Source organism: Ailuropoda melanoleuca, chromosome 12 (assembly GCF_002007445.2).
Source record: "Ailuropoda melanoleuca isolate Jingjing chromosome 12, ASM200744v2, whole genome shotgun sequence".
NCBI classification, from domain to species: Eukaryota; Metazoa; Chordata; class Mammalia; order Carnivora; family Ursidae; genus Ailuropoda; species Ailuropoda melanoleuca.
In genome coordinates, this window is record NC_048229.1 from 39,183,043 (window position 1) to 39,207,564 (window position 24,522).

The 24,522-nt window shown below is 38.1% G+C and overlaps 1 protein-coding gene and 1 long non-coding RNA gene across 3 annotated transcripts in view; one reads left to right on the plus strand and one right to left on the minus strand.

The window, feature by feature from the left end:
• Positions 1 to 1,031: 1,031 nt before the first annotated feature.
• ZNF260 (zinc finger protein 260) lies at positions 1,032 to 20,490 on the minus strand. 2 transcript variants are annotated; one of them, XM_011217551.3, is made up of 4 exons: positions 20,356 to 20,490; positions 17,296 to 17,506; positions 5,599 to 7,124; positions 1,032 to 5,206 (listed from the first exon to the last, which is right to left on the minus strand). In XM_011217551.3, exons 3-4 carry the CDS (start codon positions 6,662 to 6,664, stop codon positions 5,187 to 5,189), a joined length of 1,086 nt encoding a protein of 361 aa, XP_011215853.2. In that variant the 5' UTR covers positions 6,665 to 7,124; positions 17,296 to 17,506; positions 20,356 to 20,490; the 3' UTR covers positions 1,032 to 5,186. The 2 variants fall into 2 exon arrangements, with proteins under 2 accessions (XP_011215853.2, XP_034494295.1); XM_034638404.1 differs by having other exon boundaries at positions 1,032 to 7,124.
• The window catches only part of LOC117795154, a 57,066-nt gene continuing 53,024 nt past the window's right edge, over positions 20,481 to 24,522 (plus strand). The window contains exon 1 of the long non-coding RNA XR_004618992.1: positions 20,481 to 20,611. This is a non-coding gene — a long non-coding RNA (uncharacterized LOC117795154). The remainder of the gene's footprint in view (positions 20,612 to 24,522) is intronic.

Sequence of the window (24,522 nt, forward strand, 5' to 3'; positions counted from 1 at the left end):
GTGACAAAGTTTCTTTGACCAAACTTTAGTCAGACTCCTGAAACTTCTAGACCTATCTGTGCACTTATTTATAAAATCAGGATTTAGTAAGGACCCTCAGTCAGTTTAACTAGAACCCTCTACCCTTAATATATGATCACCCTTGGTATCAAATCAGGCATCCTCCACCATCTCCCAGGTGCTGTGTGGTCATGCTAGCCTGCCTTCAGTAGGAATCCTGTTTGGTTGGTTTAGCCAGAACACCCTTATATCCCTGGTGTTTCCTTTTAGAATTTTCTCATCCACTGACCCTCACCCTACTCTCTGACTATACACTTCCACTTTCCCAATCTTATATTCAGACTGTGGATTTGTAGTCCACCTTGTAGGTTTTATGAGCAATGCCTGCTCAGTTTCCCACCCGCATTTTGGTAACATGAAACATGATGCTTGCATCATTCCTTCCTGTATCCTCAAGACAGGTTAGAATGGTATGTATACAGTAATTTGCAAACTTGGTCCACTCTGCTCCCTCCAGTTTGAGGGGGGAAACTGGCTTGCTGCTTGCTCAAGACCGTATCAATACCACACCAGTGAGGGTTGGGGCAAGAATAAAAATGCCACAAAACATTACTAACATCTGAAGATGGCTTTTGATTTGCTTGGGCATTTGCTTGTTTCTTTCTATAAACCATTGACTGTTTTCCAGAGGTACTACAAAGTTGGTTCAGAAAGTTTTTGGTTTTTTTTTTTTTTTCCCAGTTTCTGTAAGGGAACGATAGCTTGTCAATTCCTAGTTCAACATTTTTAAGACGTCACTCCAGGAACTGTATTTTTGACTTATTTCCTTTTCCAGCAATTTTTACTTTTTAAATGAATAAGGTGGGGGAAGTTTTATAAATTGCTAAAAATTACAGACCTTATGAAAAATAGTTGGTAATTTACTCTCCTAATGAAAAGTGCTTTTGTCTTACCACATATTAGGCACACAGAAGCAGGCAGGAAAGGGATTGTCTTAGCTCAGGCATTATAACAAAATACTGCAGAGTGGGTGGCTTAAACAACAGACTTTTATTTCTTACAGTTCTAGAGGCTGGGAAATCCCAAGATCAAAATGCTGGCAAATCCTGGTGAAGGTCCAATTCCTGGTTTGTAGACAGCTGCTTTCTCACTGTGCTGTGCTCACATGACCTTTTCCTCAGTTAATACACGTGGAAAGAAATCTCCTTTTATAATCTCTCTCTTCCACTTATATGGGTATTGTTCCCACGATGAGTGTTCTACCCTCATGACCTAATCTAAACCTAATTACTTCCTTACAGCCCCATCTCCAAATACCATCACCCTAGGGATCAGGGCTTCGGTGTATTTTTTTTTTTCTCATTCACCCAACTAACAAACTTTTAAAAAATATAATATTAAGCAGGGATGGCCTTCAAATTACTTTGTTCAGGACCCTCATGCTGAAAGACATGATTACAGTTTGAACAAATGCAAAGGCACACTACGATTTGGATCAGAAAGACTTAAAATAAAAAATCTCATTTTTCCCAAAATATATAAATTTAATACAATTCCAACTAGAATATCAAAAGGTTTTTGGATTTTGAGAACACAATCTTCATTTATATAGGAAGAAAATTAACTTAGAATAGCCAATAAAACTATGAAAAACATCAAGGAGGACTTTGTTATGCAGTATCAAAATACAATAAGGCTAATGTTAAATCAGTTTATCAATTAATATGGTATAGAAGTAGAAAAATAGATTAGTGAAACGAGAATACAGAAATAGGTCTTGGTATAAATGAAAGTACAAGGCAGTTTTAGTTGAATGAGGAAAAGATCATGTGGTTAAAGGATTACATAGCTGTTTCAGTTGAATAGACAATGATGGTATTGATAAAGTATTGGGAATATGCCTTTCCCACTGACCCATGTCTGGAAAGATGATCTTAGATTTGACTTTGTACCAGTTTCCTTGAAGAAAATACTACTGTAGATTCCTCATTTGTATCCTGTACCTGGATAGGGGTAGGGGGAGCTGTGAATTGGCATGTAGACATCCATAGCCTATGTGACTGAGACATCATGTCTTGGGAAACTAATGCAGCAGCTTCCCTGTGCTTAAGTGGGTATCAGTCTTACAACTAGGTGTGTACAGATGCAGTAGTGGGTTATCATAACATGTCTTGGATGAGAATGTTATGTTTCCCAGTGCTTAGGTGAACTATACCCATTCTGACCTTTCTCCCCAGAGCAGCACAGGGGCCCTGGAAGCTGTGCTTGCTTGGGCAGTTGCAGTACTGTGAAGGTGGTTTTGTTTTAGTTTTTTGTTTTTGTTAGGGCAAGGCTGATAATAAACTGGGTTAAAGCCTGTTCTGTTTTATTGATTGCCGGTTCAAATCTGTGATTGCTGCTGGTGGATACCACAATTTGGTGTGAGAACTGTGTGACTGGCTGCTGAATAGATGGGTTATTTTAACAAATTGTGCCTGTATAACTGGAAACCCTTATGGAAGAAAATAACAAGGAATTCTCATTTTATATGACATTAAAACTTAAATTCTAGATGGACTAAATACTTACATATTGAAAAAAGCAAACAATAAACAACTTGCAAGAAAACCTAAGAAAGACAATCTAGAGATTAAAATATCTTCTTAACCAATCCATTAAGCTTAGAAAAAAATTATAATACATATCTGATTATATAGAAATTTAAGATACTTTTATGGAAAAATCATTTTTATGATGAAAATTAGACAAATTCCTAATGTCTAATACATAAAGAGGACTTCAAAATGAGCTAACAATAAGAAAATCTACAAAGAAGCAAACCTAGGAGCAGATGGCTACATTCATCAGACAGACATGAATTTGAGCAGTACGTTACCACCTGCTGCAGGGTTAGAGGAAAGTTGTGTTTTTGAAAATAACTGATAGCATCTATTAAAATAAAAAAAAAATAACATATGTCCTTTGATCTAACAATCTCTTGCCTGTAACCTATCCTCCAGAAATAAAAACATCTGAAATTTAAGGTCTGATTTTAAGAGTGTTTACTATAGTGGTGTTTGTGGTGGCAAAGAAGTAGCAACAAGCTGAATCAACAGGGGCATGTCAGAGTAAATCTGAAGTATACAATATCACATGTATTACTCATCAGACTCAATGTGACTATCCTAGTCATTGTTACACCTTGGCACTAGCCAACTACAGGAACCAAAAGGTAATCCTAGTTTGGTCTGAATTGAGAGTTCTTAGTTGGTCTGGTGACTTCAAAGCTGCACAAGCTCAAAGGCAAACAAAACACTTAAGAAATATAAGAGGAATGCTTAATGAGGAATGGAAAAAAATAGAGGATAACTTAGATTGATGTAGATATACATGTTATTTGGGTACATTACCCCAGATAATCAATGCCTGGCATTTATAATCTTATCTCAAGACCAACCTTCCAAACTGCTACAAACGGTGTAGTGGTATGGTTCTATTAGCATTTCATTATTTTGAATTTAAAAGAAATTGATGTATTTGAAATATGACTAAGGTTTAAATGTTGGATACTCATTTTTATCACTATTCAAAAAGAGCACTAACAACTTTGTATATGTCAATTTGTTGTGGAAAGGGATTGAGTAAACAAAAATCCTCAAAAAGATTTGCTTCAAATAAAAGAATACTGTTTAGGTCTCAGATCTCCTTTTTTTTTTTTCCTTAAAGGATTGGTTGAGTATATCTGGCAGAATAGGAAAAAAAACGTCTGAGGTTAAAATTGAAGGTGAAATGCAAGAGCTGACATTTTACTCAGTGGCATATGTAAAAATTTAAGAGTAACTTGGTTTCTTCATTTAAAAAATATCAAATTCTTAATGCCAGTACTGGTTATGTGGACTTTAAAAACTCCTGAAAAATGTACCTGATGCACAATCATGCTATAACTTCTAAGTAGAGATCACACAGATTAGTGATAGTTCACATGCAAGAGTAAATTTAAATAATTTAAGCTACCATCCCAATTTTAAAAAATAACTTATAGTAAAGATATGATTTTAGAAATACTTCCTATAAAATATTAGTATCTATCTGGGATTATGAGTCTATTATTACATGTACTCCATGTACAGCTTTCCTACTCCTATCTTTATATTTTTTAATTTTCAGAAATAGCACAAACAATAGAACACTTATATTACCACAGCCTAGAGGTAACTAACATTTCATTATATTTACTGGGAATCTTTCTTTCTTTTTAATGATAGGTGTTTTAGATACAAAACTGAAGTATACCTCAACTACCATGCTTGGTCCCATTTCTTTTCCACTACTGTTCTTTCTAGAGGCAACCACCTTTGGGAATTGCGTGTATCCTTCCAATCCATTCTTCAGTTTTACGTAAAAATGTTTATCTATAATCAGTGCTTAATAATAGTGTTTGTTAGTGTTGATTTAATTTAAATTCACAGTTATGATATTATTTATCCCTTCATTGTTTTTACTCTACATGATTTTTCAGGTCTATTAATATATTTGTACATATATAACCTGTTAACTACTAGAGAATATTTTACTATGTGCCTATATCACATTTTATTTATCCATTTCACAAACTATAGACATTTGTTTCCAATTTTTTCCTATTGTAATTCATGCGTAAATGAACATAAAGATAATGACTCCCTAGGTACACGTATTGGTTTCTTGGGGATAGGCATGTACACTCAAGAGTGAGTATCCTGGAATCTATTTTAGAAATTCCCTCTTACCCCAAGGTTTTAAAAACATTCTCCTATTAAATTCTTATATTACTAAGTTTTACTTTTTGTATTCTAGTCTTCAGTACTTTTGGATTTCATAATAAATACTTTAATGTATTATTACAGCAGAGATCTAATATTTTTCCACATAAAGAGTCAGTTACCCTGAGACCATTTTTTGAATCATCATGATTTCATTTCCCTAACAACCTGTGATACCACCTCTATCAATTAACAATTCCCAATAAAGGCATGCATGTTTCTGAATACAATATTGTCCCAATCTCTGATTTCTACAAATGCATCAAGAACAAATAATTTTGATTACATATGTAGTGAATCATTTTTAAAATGACAGTTTTGTCTCTTAATGTCAAATCTTTATACCTCTTAATGCATCAGGTAGGCCTTCCAGAACCATGTTGCTTAGGGTTCACGACTGGATCCTTACTTCAATGAGACTGCTCCTAAAAGTACATCATTAACAATGTTTGTTGTGGGAGTTCTGGGAGTATAGGTTTTCATGATACTATGATACTTATTAAAATTGTTAGTATTTAACTTTTGAGTTGTTGGTGAAGTATTTTCCACATTCATGTCACTTTATTATAAAATGAATTTTTAATATGCCATTAAAGTGTGAGTTCTGATGAAAGTTTTCCTAAATTCAAGGCATTCACAGAGCTTTAGTGAGTATGAATTCTCTGGTGTCTAATATGATGTGACTTCTGGCTAAAAGCCTTCCCACATTCACTACACTGATAAGGTTTTTCTCCAGTATGGATTCTCATATGTAAAGCAAGAGTTGAGAATTGAGAGAAGGCTTTCCCACATTCATTACAACCATAGGGCTTCTCACCTGTATGGCTTCTCATATGAACAGTAAGAGATGAACTTTGACAGAAGGCTTTCCCACATATTTTACATTCATAAGGTTTATCACCTGTATGAATTCTGACATGTACAATGAGTGATGTGATTCGAGAGAAGGCTTTTCCACATTTATTACATTCATAGGGTTTCTCTCCTGTATGAATATTGTGATGTTTAATGAGGTATTGCTTCTGCCTAAAGATTGTTCCACATTCATTACATTTATAGGGTTTTTCTCCAATATGAATTTTCTCATGCTCAGTGAGATTTGATTTGCCACTGAAGGCTTTCCCACATTCTTTACATATATAGGGTTTCTCTCCTGTATGACTTCTCTGGTGTCTAATCAGGCTTGACTTCTGAATGAAAGCTTTCCCACACCCTTTGCATTCATAAGGTTTCTCTCCAGTATGTATTCTTTGATGGATAATGAGGTTTTCCTTCTGGCTAAAGGTTTTTCCACATTCATTACATTTAAAGGGTTTCTTTCCACTGTGGATATTCTGATGTTTAATGAGGTATTGCTTCTGGCTGAAGGCTCTTCCACATTGATTACATTCAAATGGTTTCTCTCCCGTATGAATTTTCTCATGCTCGGTGAGATATGATTTGCCATTGAAGGCTTTTCCACATTCCTTACATGCATACGGTTTGTTTCCAGTATGATTTCTCTGGTTTTTAATGAGGCCTGCCATCTGAATAGAAGCTTTCCCACATTCATGAAGTTTCTCTCCAGTATGATGTTTCTGATGAGAAAGGAAGTTTCTTTTCTGGCTGAAAGCTTTTCCACATTTATTACATTTATATGGTTTCTTTCCTGTATGACTTCTCAAATGTAGAGTAAGGGATGAGACTCGAGAGAATACTTTACCACATTCAGTACATTCATGTGATTTTTCTCCAGTATGCATTTTCTTATGCTCTATGAGGTTTTGCTTCAGGATAAAGGTTTTTCCACATTCACTGCATTCATGAGCTTTCTCTCTACTATGAATCTGATCATGCTGACGGAGATCTGCTTCAGGCTGAAGGCTTTCCAACATTCTTATCATGCACAGATATTTTTTCTAACAAGAATTCCTCAGTATCTCTTGACATGTGACATAGATAAAAGTTTTTCCACATTCATCAGTGTCATATGGTTTCTCTCCAATATTAATCATCAAGTATCTAATGAAGTTGAATTTATGATGAAAGACTTCACAGTGCTTATATTGAGATTAGACGATTACGGATTGGGATGAAATATATGACATCATTGTATTCTTAATGGTTCTTTCTTAGACAGCTTCTCTTATATTTAAGTATAAATTATGTTCTAAATTCCCTTAAACTGAGTCCCATACATAGAGATATAGTCTTAAAGAATCAGTGTCTCTGTTCAGAGGAAATATTTTTCTGTTACCCAGGTTTTCTGAGTTTTTTCCTAGCTGTATTTTCATGCAGAAGAAGGAGACAACTCACATGTCTTCCATGTTATGCCTTTATCTATATAAGTTGCCCAGACCTTTTCTAAAAAGGAATAAAAAAAAAAATCATTGAAAAGAGCTAATAACTGTAAAATATTTAGTGCCTGTCAAGTAGTAAAACTCCAATAAAGTAGCTATCATCATCATCAACATCACTATACTTGTGATTTTTTTCCAGTATTAATAAAATTTCAGAAATGTGGTATTGTAAAATAGACTATTTCAAACCTAGTCTACCAGTATAAAAGAAAGTTTAAATACAAATAACATTCACAGGTGCATCTAATCTTAAACTGCTTTAATTATTATTACTATTTATGTTTTTATATATATATTTTTAATAGCATGGAGTCCAATGTGGGGCTTGAATTAATAACCCTGAGATCAAGACCTGAGCTGAGATCAAGAGCTGGACACTTGAGCCACTCAGGCACCCCCCCTTTTTTTTTTAAGATTTTATTTATTTATTTGACAGAGACAGCCAGTGAGAAAAGAAACACAAGCAGAGGGAGTGGGAGAGGAAGAAGCAGGCTCCTAGCGGAGAAGCCTGATGTGGGGCTCGATCCCAGAACGCTGGGATCACGCCCTGAGCCGAAGGCAGACGCTTAACAACTGAGCCACCCAGGTGCTCCACACTCAGGCACCCCCTAAACTGTTTTTAAATGTAACTCTGTACACTTTATAAATAAGTAAAATAAAACATAAAGAACAGGTGACAAACAGATGAAAGACAAAAACATAAAATTGGGAGAGCCTAGGATGAAGGGATAAAAAATAGAAGAATTATTAAAGAGAATGTGTGGTTCAGTGAGATTCTGTAGCTTTCTGAAACTCCATTAAAATGACAGTAAGAGGGGGTGCCTGGGTGGCACAGCGGTTGAGCGTCTGCCTTCGGCTCAGGGTGTGATCCCAGCGTTATGGCATCGAGCCCCACATCAGGCTCCTCCGCTATGAGCCTGCTTCTTCCTCTCCCACTCCCCCTGCTTGCGTTCCCTCTCTCGCTGGCTGTCTCTATCTCTGTCAAATAAATAAATAAAATCTTTAAAAAAAAAAATGACAGTAAGAGGATGAAGGGCATATACTCATAAACATTAAGAGGTTGAGAAGATACCACTGGATGAAAAGTTTTAGGAAATTTTGAAAGGAAAGCAGATAAAGAACTATAAATTAGCAAAATCGAATGACTTAAATAAAAAGCCAGCAGAAGAGAACACAAAGGCTCTATAACTGGAGAGACTGGTTGAGAGTAGAAGGTGAAACTTATAAAAATGATTATAAAAGCAGCAGCTGATGGTATAACTAAGAGGCTCCAAATTTAGTGATGATAGGCAAAGAAGATTAGAGTAACATATTGAAAAGAAGGTAATGAATAGAGAGTTCATATGCAGATTAGGGTTCCAACCCCTTTCTACTGCTGCTTGTCAGAAATGCTGGGGGTTGCTGTTGTCAGACAATGAAAGGGTTCTTTTCTGAAAAAATGAGAAGACTGTGAGAACATTTATAGATATTAACATGCAGTCATATAAAAGAAACATCTAGATACCTGACTGAATGATGCACAGCAAAGCCCACCATTTTACAAGCCCCAACCACGCACACAGATTACAGTAATATTTTGGGTACCTCAATATTAAATATTAATATAGCACTAAAGATCACAAATATTTGATGAAAGCCCTAAGGTGAAAGATAGATAAAAACAAATAGGAAAAAACAAGGAAAGGAACAAAAGAACACACACATACAATATTATAATTAGTATTACAGAAAGCCAAGAGTTTGTATAGCACTGAAATATTAACAGGGTTAGTGCTTTCTGCAAATAAACCATATGATGTTGACCTCAAAAATTCAATAGCTTGGGGGAAAAAAATTCCAGGAAATCTCCCAGAATAAAAAAAGGAAGAATGTTAACAATCTGACTATATATATATATATATATAAATGACATATTTTAAAAGATTTTATTTTATTTGTTAGAGAAAGAGAGGGAGAGGGACAGAGAGAAGAGAATCTTAAGCAGACTCCATGCTGAGCACGGAGCCTGACACAGGGCTTGATCTCAGAACCCCGAGATCTCTACATGAGCCAAAACCAAGAGTTGGATGCTTAACTGACTGTACCACCCACGTGCCCCTAAAAGATTTTATTTTTAAGTAATCTCTACACCCAGTGTGGGGCTTGAACTTACAACCGTGAGATCAAGAGTCGCATGCTCTACCAACTAAGCCAGCCAGGTGCTCCCAAGCTGATACTGTTTTAAAATGGTTAAACTGTATGGTGACTAACATAATATAATAGGGGCGCCTGGGTGGCACAGCGGTTGAGCATATGCCTTCGGCTCAGGGCGTGATCCTGATGTTACGGGATCGAGCCCCACATCAGGCTCCTCCGCTATGAGCCTGCTTCTTCCTCTCCCTCCCCCTGCTTGTGTTCCCTCTCTCGCTGGCTGTCTCTATCTCTGTCATATAAATAAATAAATAAAATCTTTAAAAAAAAAAAAACCATAATATAATAAAAAAAATTAAAAAAAATACTGTTTGAAATTATGAGTATTTTACTTTGACCTAAGTTGATATAGCATTAATTTGTACTTAAAAGTTTAGAATTAATTTTTATTACAAATATTAAGATTATAAACTTTCTACATTTCTTATTTACATCTTTATGGGTTGAAACTCTGCTTAATATACATTTGAATTTTCACCATGAGCTGCTATGATGATTTAAGTAATAAAAAGGTTTAAAAATCCTTAAAAAAAAAATTGGGGCGCCTGGGTGGCACAGCGGTTAAGCGTCTTGCCTTCGGCTCAGGGCGTGATCCCGGCGTTCCGGGATTGAGCCCCACGTCAGGCTCCTCTGCTGGGAGCCTGCTTCTTCCTCTCCCACTCCCCCTGGTTGTGTTCCCTCTCTCACTGACTGTCTCTATCTCTGTCAAATAAATCAATAAAATCTTTAACAACAAAAAAAAAAATCCTTAAAAAAAATAAATAAAATGGTTAAATCAAGGGGCGCCTGGGTGGCTCAGTCGTTAAGCATCTGCCTTTGGCTCACGGCATGATCCCGGCATTCTGGGATTGAGCCCCACATCAGGATCCTCCACTGGAAGCCTGCTTCTTCCTCTCCCACTCCCCCTGCTTATGTTCCCTCTCTTGCTGTCTGTCAAATAAATAAATAAAAAATCTTTAAAAAAAATGGTTAAATCAAAAGTAGGTAAAACAGCTATATAAAATGTGTGTATAAACACCAGCAGACTCAGTTAAATGAGTTGAAAGTAGTTGCCTATGTGGAGTAGGAACTGTGGGTGAGGAAGGATGGAGTAAGCATAACTATAGTCCTATTTCACTTTTTTTTTTAAAAGTCTTTTATTTATTTAAATAATATCTACACCCCCTGTGGGACTCGAACTCATAACCCCGAGATCAGGAGTCAAACCCTCCTCTGACTGAGCCAGCCAGGTGCCCCCTACTTCACTTTTAAAACCCCCTATTCGTTATACCTACAGAGATGTCCCTGACTTGAGCTTTTCAACTTGAACTGATCTATAATTGTATAGTAACTACAGACTATGCTCTTTTTATCTGGTTGCAGTTTTCACATGGCTAAACAGCAAAGTACACATATATTTAATTAAAAAAAAGTAAAACAGGCCCGAAAACAGCCATTTTTGCTTTGAAATCTAACTTACTGCAGTGTTTTGATTATTGATACTATCATTTCTAGATAGAGAAACTGTTACTGCCATCAATTTCAGTTTTCATTTGTTTTCCTTTCATTATGCCTGAAATAAATGGCACCAAAGTTCTTCTGTGAAGAGCTCATTTCTTGTCCCCCCTTTCTTTCTTATATAATTGTTTCCTATCCACTAACTGGAAATCTTCAGTGTGATCCTGATTTGTCTTGTCCCTCTCAAAATTTTATCCTCATTTTCTCTTTTTTAAAGATTTTATTTTTAAGTAATCTCTGCACCCAACATGGGGCTCAAACATACAAACCTGAGATCAAAGTCTCATGCTCTATCGACTGAGCCAGCCAGGTGCCCCTCCTGATTTTCTTATAAATCAGTGCAAGAATTGACTCTAGTAATATGCTGTCACTCATATCAGTGCTGTAATTTACATAATTAGAAAACAAAAGCCCTCAACCTTTAACTGCATGCCATATGCAAAAACTCACTCAAACTGAATCAAAGACCTAAACATAAGTGTTAAAACTATTAATACAAAAAGAAAAAATGGTAGACTTCATCAAAATTAAAAACTAATGCCCTTCAAAAACAGTTAACAAAAAGAAAAGCCAGACTGTTAGAAACTGTTAAAGGGCTCGTATCCAAAATATATAGAACACCTAAAACTCAAAAAGATAATCTAATTTTTAAAATGGGTAAAAGACTAAATAGACATTTCACAAAATCAGATATTATGAATGGCCAAAAAGTACATTAGACGTTCATTTTAACTAGCAATCAGAAATGCATATTAAAATCCCAGTGAGGGGCTCCTGGGTGGCTCAGTCAGTTTAGCATCTGCCTTTGGCTCAGGTCATGATCTCAGGGTCCTGGGATTGAGTCCCACGTTGGCTCCCTGTTCAGCGGGGAATCTGCTTCTCTCTCTGTCCCTCCCCCCTATTCCTTCTCTTTCTCTCAAATAAATAAATAAAATCTTAAAAAAAAAAAAAAAGAAACTCAGTGAGATACATTACACACCCACTAAAATGGCTATAGGTAAAACTACTGCCAATCCAAGTGTTAGAATGTGAAGCAACTATAACTCCCAATGATGGGAGTAGTGGGTGGGGATGAAAAATGGTTCAACTACTTTGGAACACTGTCTGACAATATTTTATAAAGTTAAATATACACTTACTATTCTATGCAGCAATCCCACTCCTAGTCATTTATTTCAGAAAAATGAATATGTATGTTCACACGAAGACTTAGTATATGAATGTTCATAACAGCATTATTCATAATAGCCCAAAATGGAAATAATCTAAAAATGTCTATCAACTGGTGAATAGACAAATTATGTCCATACTTATAATAATAGCAATAAAAAGGAATGAAATATTAATCTACATAACATGAATTAATTTCAAAAATGTAAAACTAAGTCAAAGAAATTAAATGCTAAAGATTATGCAGTATATGATCACATTTACATGAAATTCTAGAAATAGCAAGCTATAGTACATGAAGCCAATTAGTGATCATCAGGGATGGGGGAGGGGCGTGGTTCAACTGCAAAAGGGTACAAAGAACTACTGAATCTGTTCTGTATGTTTGTTTTGGCGTACATTTTATGACTATATACAATTACCAAATAATCAAATAATATACTTAAAGGGGGGGTGACTTATTTTATGTAAATTATTCTTCAATAAATCTGAAAACATAAATCCACACTTGAAGCTCTACAACCATCACTATTTAATAATCATCTTGCTTGTGCTCAAGACCGCAGATCCAAAGGGTAAAATACTGGCCTTTCTCTCAATGAGCTTCAATGTATGTCTTAAACATGAAAGTGAAAAACAAATATAAGAGAGTATATACTTAGGAACCATGTTGCTCTGGAAGCTATAAATACGGTATGGGAGTAGAGAGATTAGAGAGACTGGGCTAAAAGTGATAATGAAGATATATTTTAATAAAAATGAAGCTCAAGGGTAAACAATGGATAGGACTTTGATAGATGCATTACTGTACAAACAAAGGCAAAGACACAAATAATTTCATATATATGAAGGGGAGGTAAGAAGGACGCAGCTGATCCTATTTAAAACTGGAATAATAATCTCAATCACCAACTGTTTGGTAAACAGAGGAGGGAGACTGAAAACATACTAATGTATAAAATACACATCACTCCTTAGTGGGGACTAAAGAAACGACTGATGAAGACTAAGAAAGTTATGCATATAAAGGCAACCAAGAGAATATTATAAAATAATTAAATATAATAAGCTATTCAATTTTTCAGAAGGAAAGACATATATACCCAAGACAAGGAAATCAAAGATCCTATAGTAAAGGATAAAAAAGATGAGGTCAAATTTAAAACAATGCATAATATTAAATAAAAGAACCAATACTAGCCATATTGTTCCTCTCAATAAACAAAACTAAAATAAAAAGAACTATTAAAAGAAAAAGACGGTAACAGACTCATACAGAAAATTATCAGGCTCCAACACATACCTCCTGAATCAGAAAATCTGCTGGTAGGGCCCAGTAATCTGTATTTAACAAGCCCTCTAGATAATTTTGACACATGCTAAGGTTTAACAACTGATATAACAAAACACACCTAAACTCTATACGTACAAGATACACATCTAAAATGATATCACAGGGGCGCCTGGGTGGCGGCTCAGGGCGTGATCCCAGCGTTCTGGGATCGAGCCCCACATCAGGCTCCTCAGCTAAGAGCCTGCTTCTTCCTCTCCCACTCCCCCTGCTTGTGTTCCCTCTCTCGCTGGCTGTCTCTGTCAAATAAATAAATAAAAATCTTAAAAAAAAATAATAAAATGATATCAGAAATGCTGAAAATAAAGAATAAAGATAAAAGATAATCATGAATACATAAACCACAGAAATCCAAGACACAAAAACACATTAGTAACTGAGAAAACTACCTTTCCTCAAGCATCAAATCCATAAAATAGGATTTTATGGATTCGAGCCCTGCGTGGGGCTCCATGCTCAAGTGCAGAGTCTGCTTGTCCCTTTCCCTCCCCTTCTTTTCCTCCTCTCACTCATGCTCTCTCTCCCTCTCTCACATAAATAAATAAAATCTTAAAAAAAAAAAAAAAGGAAAAGACAGAAATGACATCTCCTTGGTAATTAAAACTCCTTGTATTTTTATAGGGATGACATCAAACATACGTATTCATACATATTTATCAGAATTGAATTTTCATACTGTAAATTTATTTTAGAGAGCGAGACAGAGAGAGAGCTGGGGGGAAAGGAAGAGAAAATCTCAATCAGACTCTTTGCTGAGTGTGGAGCCCAATGCAGAGTTCAAACTCGTCACCACGAGATCAAGACCTGAGCCGACATCAAGAGTAGGACACTTAACTGACTGAACCACCCAGGTACCCTTCATACTGTAAAATTCTGAACTGAACTAGGCATTGTCATCTGAAAATCAGGCAAAATGGTTCTTTCAATAGCATTTAAACTTGTGGTTTAAAAAATATTTTCAGGGGCGCCTGGGTGGCACAGCGGTTAAGCGTCTGCCTTCAGCTCAGGGCGTGATCCCGGCGTTGTGGGATCGAGCCACATCAGGCTCCTCTGCTATGAGCCTGCTTCTTCCTCTCCCACTTCCCCTGATTGTGTTCCCTCTCTCGCTGGCTGTCTCTATCTCTGTCAAATAAATAAATAAATAAAATCTTTAAAAAAAAAAAAATTTTTCAAAATAGAAATCAAGATAGTCTAATGCTAGCAAACTCCTTTTGTGCTGTAATGTCTGACTTGAGTAGCGGCAGCAGAGATCCTATGGTTTACATAGCCTTATGTATTTACTATCTGGACCTTTACAGAAAAAGTTTATTGACCTCTTGCCCTACCGTGGTGATTTCTCCCTCCTCACCTGGCTGTTGCACTGTTGATCCAGTTTCAACCATAACTGAATGATAAAGGAGACAACCTGGAAGAAATCTGGATCCTTAAAGGACCACAAAGACCAAAGCAACCATGCAAATCTTCACTGCTCACCACATTAACTGTTATGTGACCAAGAAATCAATTCTTATATTCCTTAAAGCAGTACATTTAAGGGTTTATTATAGTCAGTTAGCTTTACCATGACAGATATACTTTTTAGTCCCACCTCATGCTTTAAAACATCATATATCTGCAGATGCCTACTCAACTCAGGCATTTGTTTTGTTTTGTTTTTTTAATATTTTGTTTATTTATTTGACAGAGAGACAGCCAGCGAGAGAGGGAACACAAGCAGGGGGAGTGGGAGAGGAAGAAGCAGGCTCCCAGCAGAGGAGCCCAATGTGGGGCTCGATCCCAGAACACCAGGATCACGCCCTAAGCCGAAGGCAGACGCTTAACGACTGAGCTACCCAGGCACCCCCAACTCAGGCATTTGTAGCATGAAAGCAGTCACAGACAATAAGAAAATGAATGGATAAGACGCACTGTAGGTGGTCATGTTTCAGTAAAACTCTTCACAAAAACACATGGTAGGGTATAGTTTGCCAACCCCTGCTCTAACAGGTCACCACTTCCACAGAATACAGGTAAGAGTTTGCTTGACATTTGTGCATTCTGATAAAATATTTTGAAAATATTTAATCACTAGCCTGCACCTTTTTCCTCAACTGATTCACATATTCACTTGCTACTCAAAATCTGCACTTGGATGTCTAATAGGGAGCTAATTTACCCTGCCCCAGACCAAATTCTTGTTCTCCCAAATGATCTCCTCCCAAATTCTTCTCATCTCGTTAAATAGCAACCTCATTTTCCCAGTTGCTCAAGCCTTGAACAACTGTCTCCTAGATCACACACCTATTACATCTTCACATCCTGTTGGCTTTATCTTCAAAATATGGTCAGCACCTGGCCATTTTCCATAATCCTCACTCAGCAGGACCACCAAAGTGTAAGCCACATCATGTCTTGACTGGATTATTTAATAGGCTCCTCACTGTTCCTCCTACTTTCTCCTTTGCCTCTTTATAAATCCTCTCAACACAGCAACGCTCTGTGTCACAGTCAAGTCATGTCATTGTTCTGCTTGAAAGCTTCCTTGTATACTCATAAAAACATTTAGAAGAATACAGAGTTAAAAGTGGCTGCTTCTGGGGAACAGAAATGGAGAAGTGAGGGCCAGGATTGAGGAGACATCCCATTATTTTACTTTTCTATTAAGTATATGTACTGCATTTTAAAGAGAATAGTATTATTTCTTTTTAAAAGTAACAGAGAGGTGAACTTGTAGGCAGTCAGGACAAATTTCCAAGCCTGCTATATTGTTAAAAAGCAAGAGGGGGATGGGGCGCCTGGGTGGCTCAGTCATTAAGCATCTGCCTTCAGCTCAGGGCGTGATCCCGGAGTCCTGGGATGGAGCCCCACATTGGGCTCCCTGATCTGCTGGGAGCCTGCTTCTTCCTCTCCCACTCCCCTTGCTTGTGTCCCCTCTCTCGCTGGCTCTCTCTCTCTCTCTGTCAAATAAATCAATAAAATCTTTAAAAAAAAAAAAAGCAAGATGGGGAGAAATGTTGTGCTATGATAGTTGGAGGTAGAAAGAGAATAAGAAATAAGGATAAGGGGGGCGCCTGGGTGGCACAGCGGTTAAGCGTCTGCCTTCGGCTCAGGGCGTGGTCCCGTTGTTACGGGATCGAGCCCCACATCAGGCTCTTCCGCTATGAGCCTGCTTCTTCCTCTCCCACTCCCCCTGCTTGTGTTCCCTCTCTCACTGGCTGTCTCTATCTCTGTCAAATAAATAAATAAAATCTTTAAAAAAAAAAAAAAAAAGAAATAAGGATAAGGGATAAAATTCAACTCTGAGATATACAACAATGGAAGCAGGAAGAAATGATAGAAAGTTAAATTTTATTAGAAATTTTTTTTGAGAGAGAGAGAGAGAGGGCAAGCAGGGAATGGGAGGGGGAAAGGGAGAGAGAGAATCCCAAGCAGGCTTCATGCCCAGCATGGAATCCGATGCAGGCCCTATCTCATGACCCTGAGATCATGACCTGAGCTGAAATCAAGAGTTGGATAATTAACTGCCTGGGCCACCCAGGCACCCCTAGAAAGTTCAATTTTAAAAGAATCTACATGCTAAGATTTGAAAGATTACAGATCTTGTAATCCTTGGCAAGATGACTAAATGCTTAAGGGAAGGAGTCTAGACATCTAGGGGGAAGTGAAAAATGGAGAATGTTAGTGAAAGGGAGAACACAATATGTAGGTTGTAAAATTTATCAAACTGAGACTACAAATGAAGAGGCTGGAATCCAGAAGAGAGATTAGAGGGGCAACCAGTCCCCCAGAATCTGAGGGAAAAAGAGCACTGATCAAGCAAGAGTATCTGGAAATGTTATTTAGGTATCTAAAGAATTTCCGGCAACTGTTACTCCAAAGACAAGGGTTGATAAGACAATTGCCTCAAAAAATTTTTCAGAGGTTGCAGGTTGAGTAATTGTAATGAGCCTTTATCCCATTGATACCTGCTGGGTTCTTTCTTACTCACCTGGATAGCACCTCCTTTATATTTCTCTCTCAGTCATCCACTGCCTTCTTGTTAAACTGGTACCTTAAACTTCTAAACAGTGACACAGAGCTTGGACATTACTATTGAGGGTCAAAGTAGCATCCCATAATTCAGGCTGAGGCCACAGGGCTCTTGGAGGTTTTGAAGGATAAGGCAAGTGCAGTTCCTGTGGATGCACAAGGAAGCTGGCCTGTGAAAAAGAACAAAGTAATGATGACCCTTTGGCTGGCGTACACGCGTATTTGAGCACATGGAAAAAAAAGAGTAGTTATACTTTGCATCCCAGGCCAAACCCATGCCATTTAAAGTCTCCACACATTTCAGAAACAGGAAACCTTATTTTCAGCATTTAGGTGATACAGAGAAATTACAAGACTGAGTTGTTAGAGTTCCACAACCTAAACAGGTAACTTTGAGCAGATGTAACATGTGTCCTAGCTCCTGATTGAACAGGCACAGTTTTTATTATCATTTTCCCCCATGAAAACACTTTTCCCATAAATCTAAAGTCACCAACCTTAAATGATATGGATAAAATGTAAAGGATGTTATTCATGTATTCTTCACGGTCAGAGTTCTTAAAATTTTTAGCAGCCTAGTATTTCTTACCTAGTTTATGTTACTCTAGGAGAAATGAAATATTATAAGTGCCCTATAATTATATGGTCACTCATTGATTCAGCAAACATACATATTTATCATTTATTATGTGTAATTAAGATATCTCAGCCTCCAATTTGTAATATGGTATGACAGACATGAGTTAAACTTACTCAGAAGCTCTTCCCTTACTCAGATATAAGAGGCTTCAACTCTGGCTGGACAGTGTTATGAACTTACAAAACAGGTAATACAAAGAGGAAATGGATGGAGGCAAACCACAGGAAGCAGGAGATACCAGTACTAACATTTTGGGCATAACGAGTTTGAAGGTCCTACGCAACCTCAAGGTGGAGCTGTCCATTAGGCAACTGGATATGTGAATAAGTAGCTCAGGACATGGCTCAAATAAGGAATGGACATTTGTCAGTCACGTGTTAGGTGAAGCCACAGCAATGGAATTCTGTTAAGAGGTTAAAAAAAAAAATCAAACTGAGAAACTTAGGAACACTAACAGTTAAGAGACAAACAGTCACTAATGGAGCTTTGGGGGGGGGTGACTGGAATTAAATGAGAGTAGTACCTTGGAAGTCAAGGAAACATTCAAGAATGAGGCAGTGATATGGGGCGCCCCGGTGGCACAGCGGTTAAGCGTCTGCCTTTGGCTCAGGGCGTGATCCCGACGTTATGGGATCGAGCCCCACATCAGGCTCCTCTGCTATGAGCCTGCTTCTTCCTTTCCCACTCCCCCTGCTTGTGTTCCCTCTCTCGCTGACTGTCTCTATCTCTGTTGAATAAATAAATAAAATCTTTAAAAAAAAAAAAAAAGAATGAGGCAGGTGATAAACATCTGAAACATAATGGAGTGAACATAGAAATCCAATCCCTCCATCCCAGTTAAAAATGGAAGTCTACAAACAGGCAAGCAAAAATGTGATTCTTACCCCTGCCTTAGCTGTTATCTCCCTCCCCATCAACCTTTTCTATTTTCTGTGTAAACCTCAAAAGCTTCTTTATGCACCTACAAATATACATTCTTATTCCCACTTATTAAAAAAGTAGTATATTACATATTACCAAACAAGCCCTTAGCTTTTTTCACGAAACAAAATACCCTGCAGACTTTTAAAATCTAAGATATGACATATATTTCCATTGTTCAAGTCTTCTTTTGGGTCTTTCGTTAACACTAAAGAATTTAGTGTTATATAGATTTTATACATTGCCTGTTTATCCCAAGATGTTTTGTCTGATTTGTCGCTATTGTAAATAAAGTACTGTCTTCATAACTATTACTGATTACTTTTTGTATATACCAAGCTATTCTTTGTGTATATGAATTTTTGTACCATGGTACTTTTTCATTTTATTGAAAATTACGTTAAGTGTGATAGAATACTGGAAGAAAGTGTCATTTTAGATAGAAGAAAATTTGTTTCACTACATTTACAAAGGCCATTTAGTCTGGGGAAAACCTGGTCAAATTACGAGTCATTGCCACCTAGCTGAGAAATAACGGAGTTCTAATTCTAAGTCAGTTACTTGGTGTATCTGCACCAAAGACAGGACAACATCCTTCACAATTCTTTTTTTTTTTTTTAAACAAGGAGTTTAGTTTTATTTTCCCTGTGCATTTGCAAAACACTTAGGACCAACATAGAAAAAAAAAAAAACAAAACCTCCTGTGAAAAACATTACATTTAAGGGGGAGGAAAAAAAAGGCCTGAGAGGGATTACTGCCTTAGCCCTACGGAGCTACAGCAACTCTGATTCTGTGCGGTCTAAACTCTAGTGAAAACTAGCTCTTAAAGCTCCTCAGTCCAGGGCTTCTTAAAGCTGCCTCACCAAAGTTCCTCCAACGAATTAAGAAAAGTCAATACACCGGGAGTCTTGTAATCCAATAACAAGTTTTTCGGAAATGTTTACTTTAAAAAATTGTTAATACTGATTTTGTTTTCTACTCCACAATGAGCCTGCCTTTATATAAAAATCGCTTTAAAAATCACTTATCTCTCGATGTCTTAGCCATTTTCCTTTCTTTCAGAAAAACGGATATTCCAGAAAGATGCATCTTTATTATCATTATTTTAGAAACGAGAAAAGTGAAGTTGAGGTTGCTACCCCATAAAGCTCACAATGCCATCCATTCTCACGAACTTGGAACCACACAATTCTCACGCAAGTTGTACCTCTACAACCCTCTCACACCCTCCGTCACCCACCCGCGAACTCGCCCCAGTTTCCTCCTGTATCCCTGCCCCCATCCGCACAGGCTTTGAACACTGCACGTCACAGAAAGCGATTCTTCCGCTTCAGCCTCCCCAGCCCTGTCGCAGGCTCTAAGAATCCTCCCCTCCAGATTCCTTGATCGTATTCTGAATCCAGAACCCCAGGTCCCACGCCCAGATCTGCGCCTTGCGAGGCCGAAACCACACTCACCCGCAGACAAAGACGACTATGGCGAGCCAGAAAGTCTGCGCCTGCGCACTCCTTGGGCTGGCTCGCACTCCCAGAGGTCTCCTGGGCTCCGCCAAGCCCGGCTCAGTACCGGACAGAATCTGTCGGTCTTGGCCGGTCCTCCACTTTTCTGCCTGCGGACTACATTTCCCATAAGTTCAGGGGTTCGAGACCGCTTTTCGCGCTTTCTTTCCTGCACCAGAGTTTGTGGGACTGTCTCCCTGGTCGGGGGAGGACTGTAAGTAGTCCCTGTCTCGTGACTCCGTGTTTCCTGACTCAGTTTAAATACTCCTACCTGTTAAAGGCTACCTTTGGGAGAGGACTGTAGTGTGCCTTGGGTTATAATAAACTCAGTCAAGCATGCCGGGCTTACTCCAAGTAGGAGCCAAGGTGTGAGACTCCCTACCCGTGGAGCGCCGAAACATTTCGGGGCGCAGTCTGTGCCTCAGGGTGGGCGAAGGGGAGGATCTCTGGCAGGGTTCAAACTGGGAGCCATCTTTTCTATCACCCGTGCGGAGCTTAACTACATTTCCCAGGAGGCATCGCGTCCTCCGCTCCTCCCCACAGAGAGGCCGGCGGCTTGGAGCTGAGCTTTATTTAGACGCGAGTGGTGGTCCCTCCGCAGCTAGCCACGGCCACTAACACGTTTCAGAGGAGACCGAAGTTGAAAAAAGCCCGGAGCCCAGCGCCGGGTCGGAGAGTGAATATTAAGTCTGTTCGGGCAGAAGGGGCTGAGGAGGTCTGGTGGTGAAATTTTGTGAGTGACAACTGATGTATGTGTGATTGTGAATGTGTGTGATACCTTGTGTGCGGATGTGGATTAATTTATCATAACACTGTGAGTCCCGGTGGTATGATTGTTAATGTGTGACCGTGTGTAACACTGTGTGGGGGGTTACCTGTGACTGTGTACCTATAGTGGGTATGTGCTGTGTGACCTTGTATTCCACTGTGTGTGCTAGTATAGGGAGCTTTGTGACTGACCCGCCATGGGTACTGTGACTGTGGAGCCCAGTGTGGGAAGGGGAGGGAGGGTGTTTGTGACTGAGAGTGTGACTTTGTGTCTAGTAGTGGGTGTGAGACTGTGCAGCACTGTGTGGATTTGGGGAGATTTTGTTGGTGACTGTGTAACACATAATCATATGGGAGCACAAGACAAGACAGCTCTGCCCCTTGACAGTAAAGGCCTTGACTCCTCTCTGACGCTGAGATTGATTTGGAAGCTCTGGTCTCATCTCTGATGGCGAGGGTCACGTGTGGCAGGTGGAGCCAGTTGACTTTCTCATCCGGGCCGAAGAATGGTCTGTTACCTCCTTTCACGTCTCTGTCCTTCTCCAAGAAAGGTCTCCGTTGGAGGAGGAAATAATTGTTGTGACTACTAAAAGTTAAGTTTGAGGTGACTTAGTATTTTCTCTTTGTCTCTGAAATGCTTTATTTTTTCAGGACTTGATTTTTTTTCTTTCTTGGTAAACGCCTAACAAAGACCCATCAAGTAACCTGGAACCTGTTTCTCTTAGAAAATATTTTCCTTGCATTCCCAGTTTTTAAAAATTAATATAGCAAATAGTACATTTTACTTGTTTATTTTAAAAGACTTACTCTTTGAGAGAGAGCGCGCGCGGAAAGCCCGAGCAGGGAGGGGGAGCGGCAGAGGCAGAGGGAGAGGAAGAGAATCTCAAGCCGACTCTCCGCTTTGTGTGGAGCAGGAGGCAGGGGTGGATCCTGGACCCTGAGATCAAGACATGAGGGAAACCAAGAGGTGGTCGTTTAGCCAACTGAGCCACCAATGCCCCCACAAATGGTACATTTTATATTGAGTGCTGAGTATGTTGGTTTTACTTATATACATATGTAAACGTGTAGATTCATATACATGCGTACATATCTTTTCATTTAAGTGATGCTGTAACTTATCACATAATTGAAAATTCTTTGAGAATATATTTTTTTTATTTTAATCACCTGGGGTGCTTATCACATGTGCACTCCTTAATTCCCATCACCTGTTTCACCCATTCCCCCCCCATCCACCTACTCACTGGTGACCATCAGTTTGTTCTCTGTAATTAATAGTCTGTTTCTTGGTTTGTCTTTGTTTTTCCCCTTTGCTTGCTTATTTTGTTTCTTAAACTCTACATATGAGTGAAGTTGTATGGTATTTGTCTAGGACTTATTTCACTTAGCATTATGCTCTCTAGCTCTATCCATGTCCTTGCAAATGGCAAGATTTCATTCTTTTTTGTGGCTGAATAATATTTCATTGTGTATATATAAACACACACACACACCACTTCTTTATCCATTCACAATCAGTAGACAGTTGGGCTGCTTTCATATCTTGGCTGTTGTAAATACTGATGTTATAAACATAAAGGTGCATGTATCTCTTTGAATTAGTGTTTTTGTATTCTTTGGGTAAATACCCAGTAGTGTGATTTCGAGATCAGATAGTAGGGTGTTCTGTTTTTAATTTTTTGAGGAACCTCCATACTGTTTTCCACAGTGGCTGTACCAGTGTGCATTTCCACACAGTGCACAAGAGTTCCTTTTTTCTCCACATCCTCACCAACACTGTTGTTTTTTGTGTTGTTGATTTTAACCATTTGTCAGCTGTGAGGTGAGATCTCGTTGTAGTTTTGATTTGTGTTTCCCTGATGATGTGGTGTTGAACATCCTTTCATGTGTGTGTTGGCCATCTGGTTGTTCATGTCTTCTGCCCACTTTTTAATTAGATTGTTTTTTGGGTGTTGAGTTTTGTAAGTTCTTTATATATTTTGGATACTAACCCTTTATTGGATATGTCATTTGCAAATATTTTCTCCCATTCCGTAGGCTGCCTTTTGGTTTTGTTGATTGTTTCCTTCACTGTGTAGAAAGTTTTTATTTTGATGTAATCCCAATAGTTTATTTTTGCTTTTGTTTCCCTTGCCTCAGGATACCTGTCTAGAAAAAACTTGCTATGGCCAGTGTTCAAGAAATTACTGCCTGTGTTCTTTTCTATGATTTTTATGGTTTCAGGTCTCACGTTTAGGACTTTAATCCATTTTGAATTTATTTTTGTGTATGATGCAAGAAAGTGGTCCAGTTTCATCCTTTTGCATGTTATCCAGTTTTCCCAATAATGTTTGTTGAAGAGACTCTTTTTCCCAATGGGTACTCTTTCCTGCTTTGTCAGAGATTAATTTACCATTTAGTTGTGGATTCATTTCTGGGTTTTCTATTCTATTCCATTGATCTATATGTCTGTTTTTGTGCCAGTAGCATACGGTTTTGGTTACTACAGCTTTGTAATATAATGTGAAGTCAGGAATTGTAATGCCTCCAGCTTTGCTTTTGTTTATTAAGATCGCTTTGGCTATTCAGGGTTTTTTGTGGTTCCTTACAAATTTTAGGATTGTTTGTTCTACTTCTGTGAAAAATGCTGTTGGTATTTTGATAGGGATTGCGTACTTTGGGTGGTGTAGACATTTTAACAATATTTGTTCTTCCAGTCCATGAGCATGGAATTTCTTTCCATTTATTTTCTTGTTTTCAATTTCTTTCACTAATGTTTTGTAGTTTTCAAAGTATAGGTCTCTCACCTCTTTGGTTAGGTTTATTCCTAGGAATCATATTATTTTTGGTGCAATTGTAAATGAGACTGTTTTCTTATTTTCTCTTTTTGCTGCTACATTATTGGTGGGTAGAAGTGCAACAGATTTTTGTAGGTTTACTTTGTATCCTGACACTTTACTGAATTCATTTATCTGTTCTAGCAGTTTTTGATGAAGTGTTGTGGGTTTTCTACATATTATATCCTGTCATCTGCAAATACTGAAAGTTGTACTTTTTCCTTACTGATTTGGATGCCTTTTATGTCATCTTCTCGTCTGATTACTGTGGCTAGGACTTCAATTACTATGTTGAATAAAAGTGGTGAGAGTGGACATCCTCGTCTTATTCCTGACTTTTGGGGAAAGGCTCTCAGTTTTTCCTCATTGAGGATGATGTTAGCTGTGGGTTTTCATATATGACCTTTATTATGTTTAGGTATGTTCTAACACAACTTTGTTGAGGGTTTTTATCACGAATGGGTATTGTACTTTGTCGAGTGTTTTTTCTGCATCTATTGATATGGTCATATGGTTCTTATCCTTTCTCTTATTGATG

Excerpts from the sequence above, each read along its gene's own strand:
- ZNF260 (XM_034638404.1), bottom strand. The coding sequence starts at position 6,664 with ATGATAAGAATGTTGGAAAGCCTTCAGCCTGAAGCAGATCTCCGTCAG.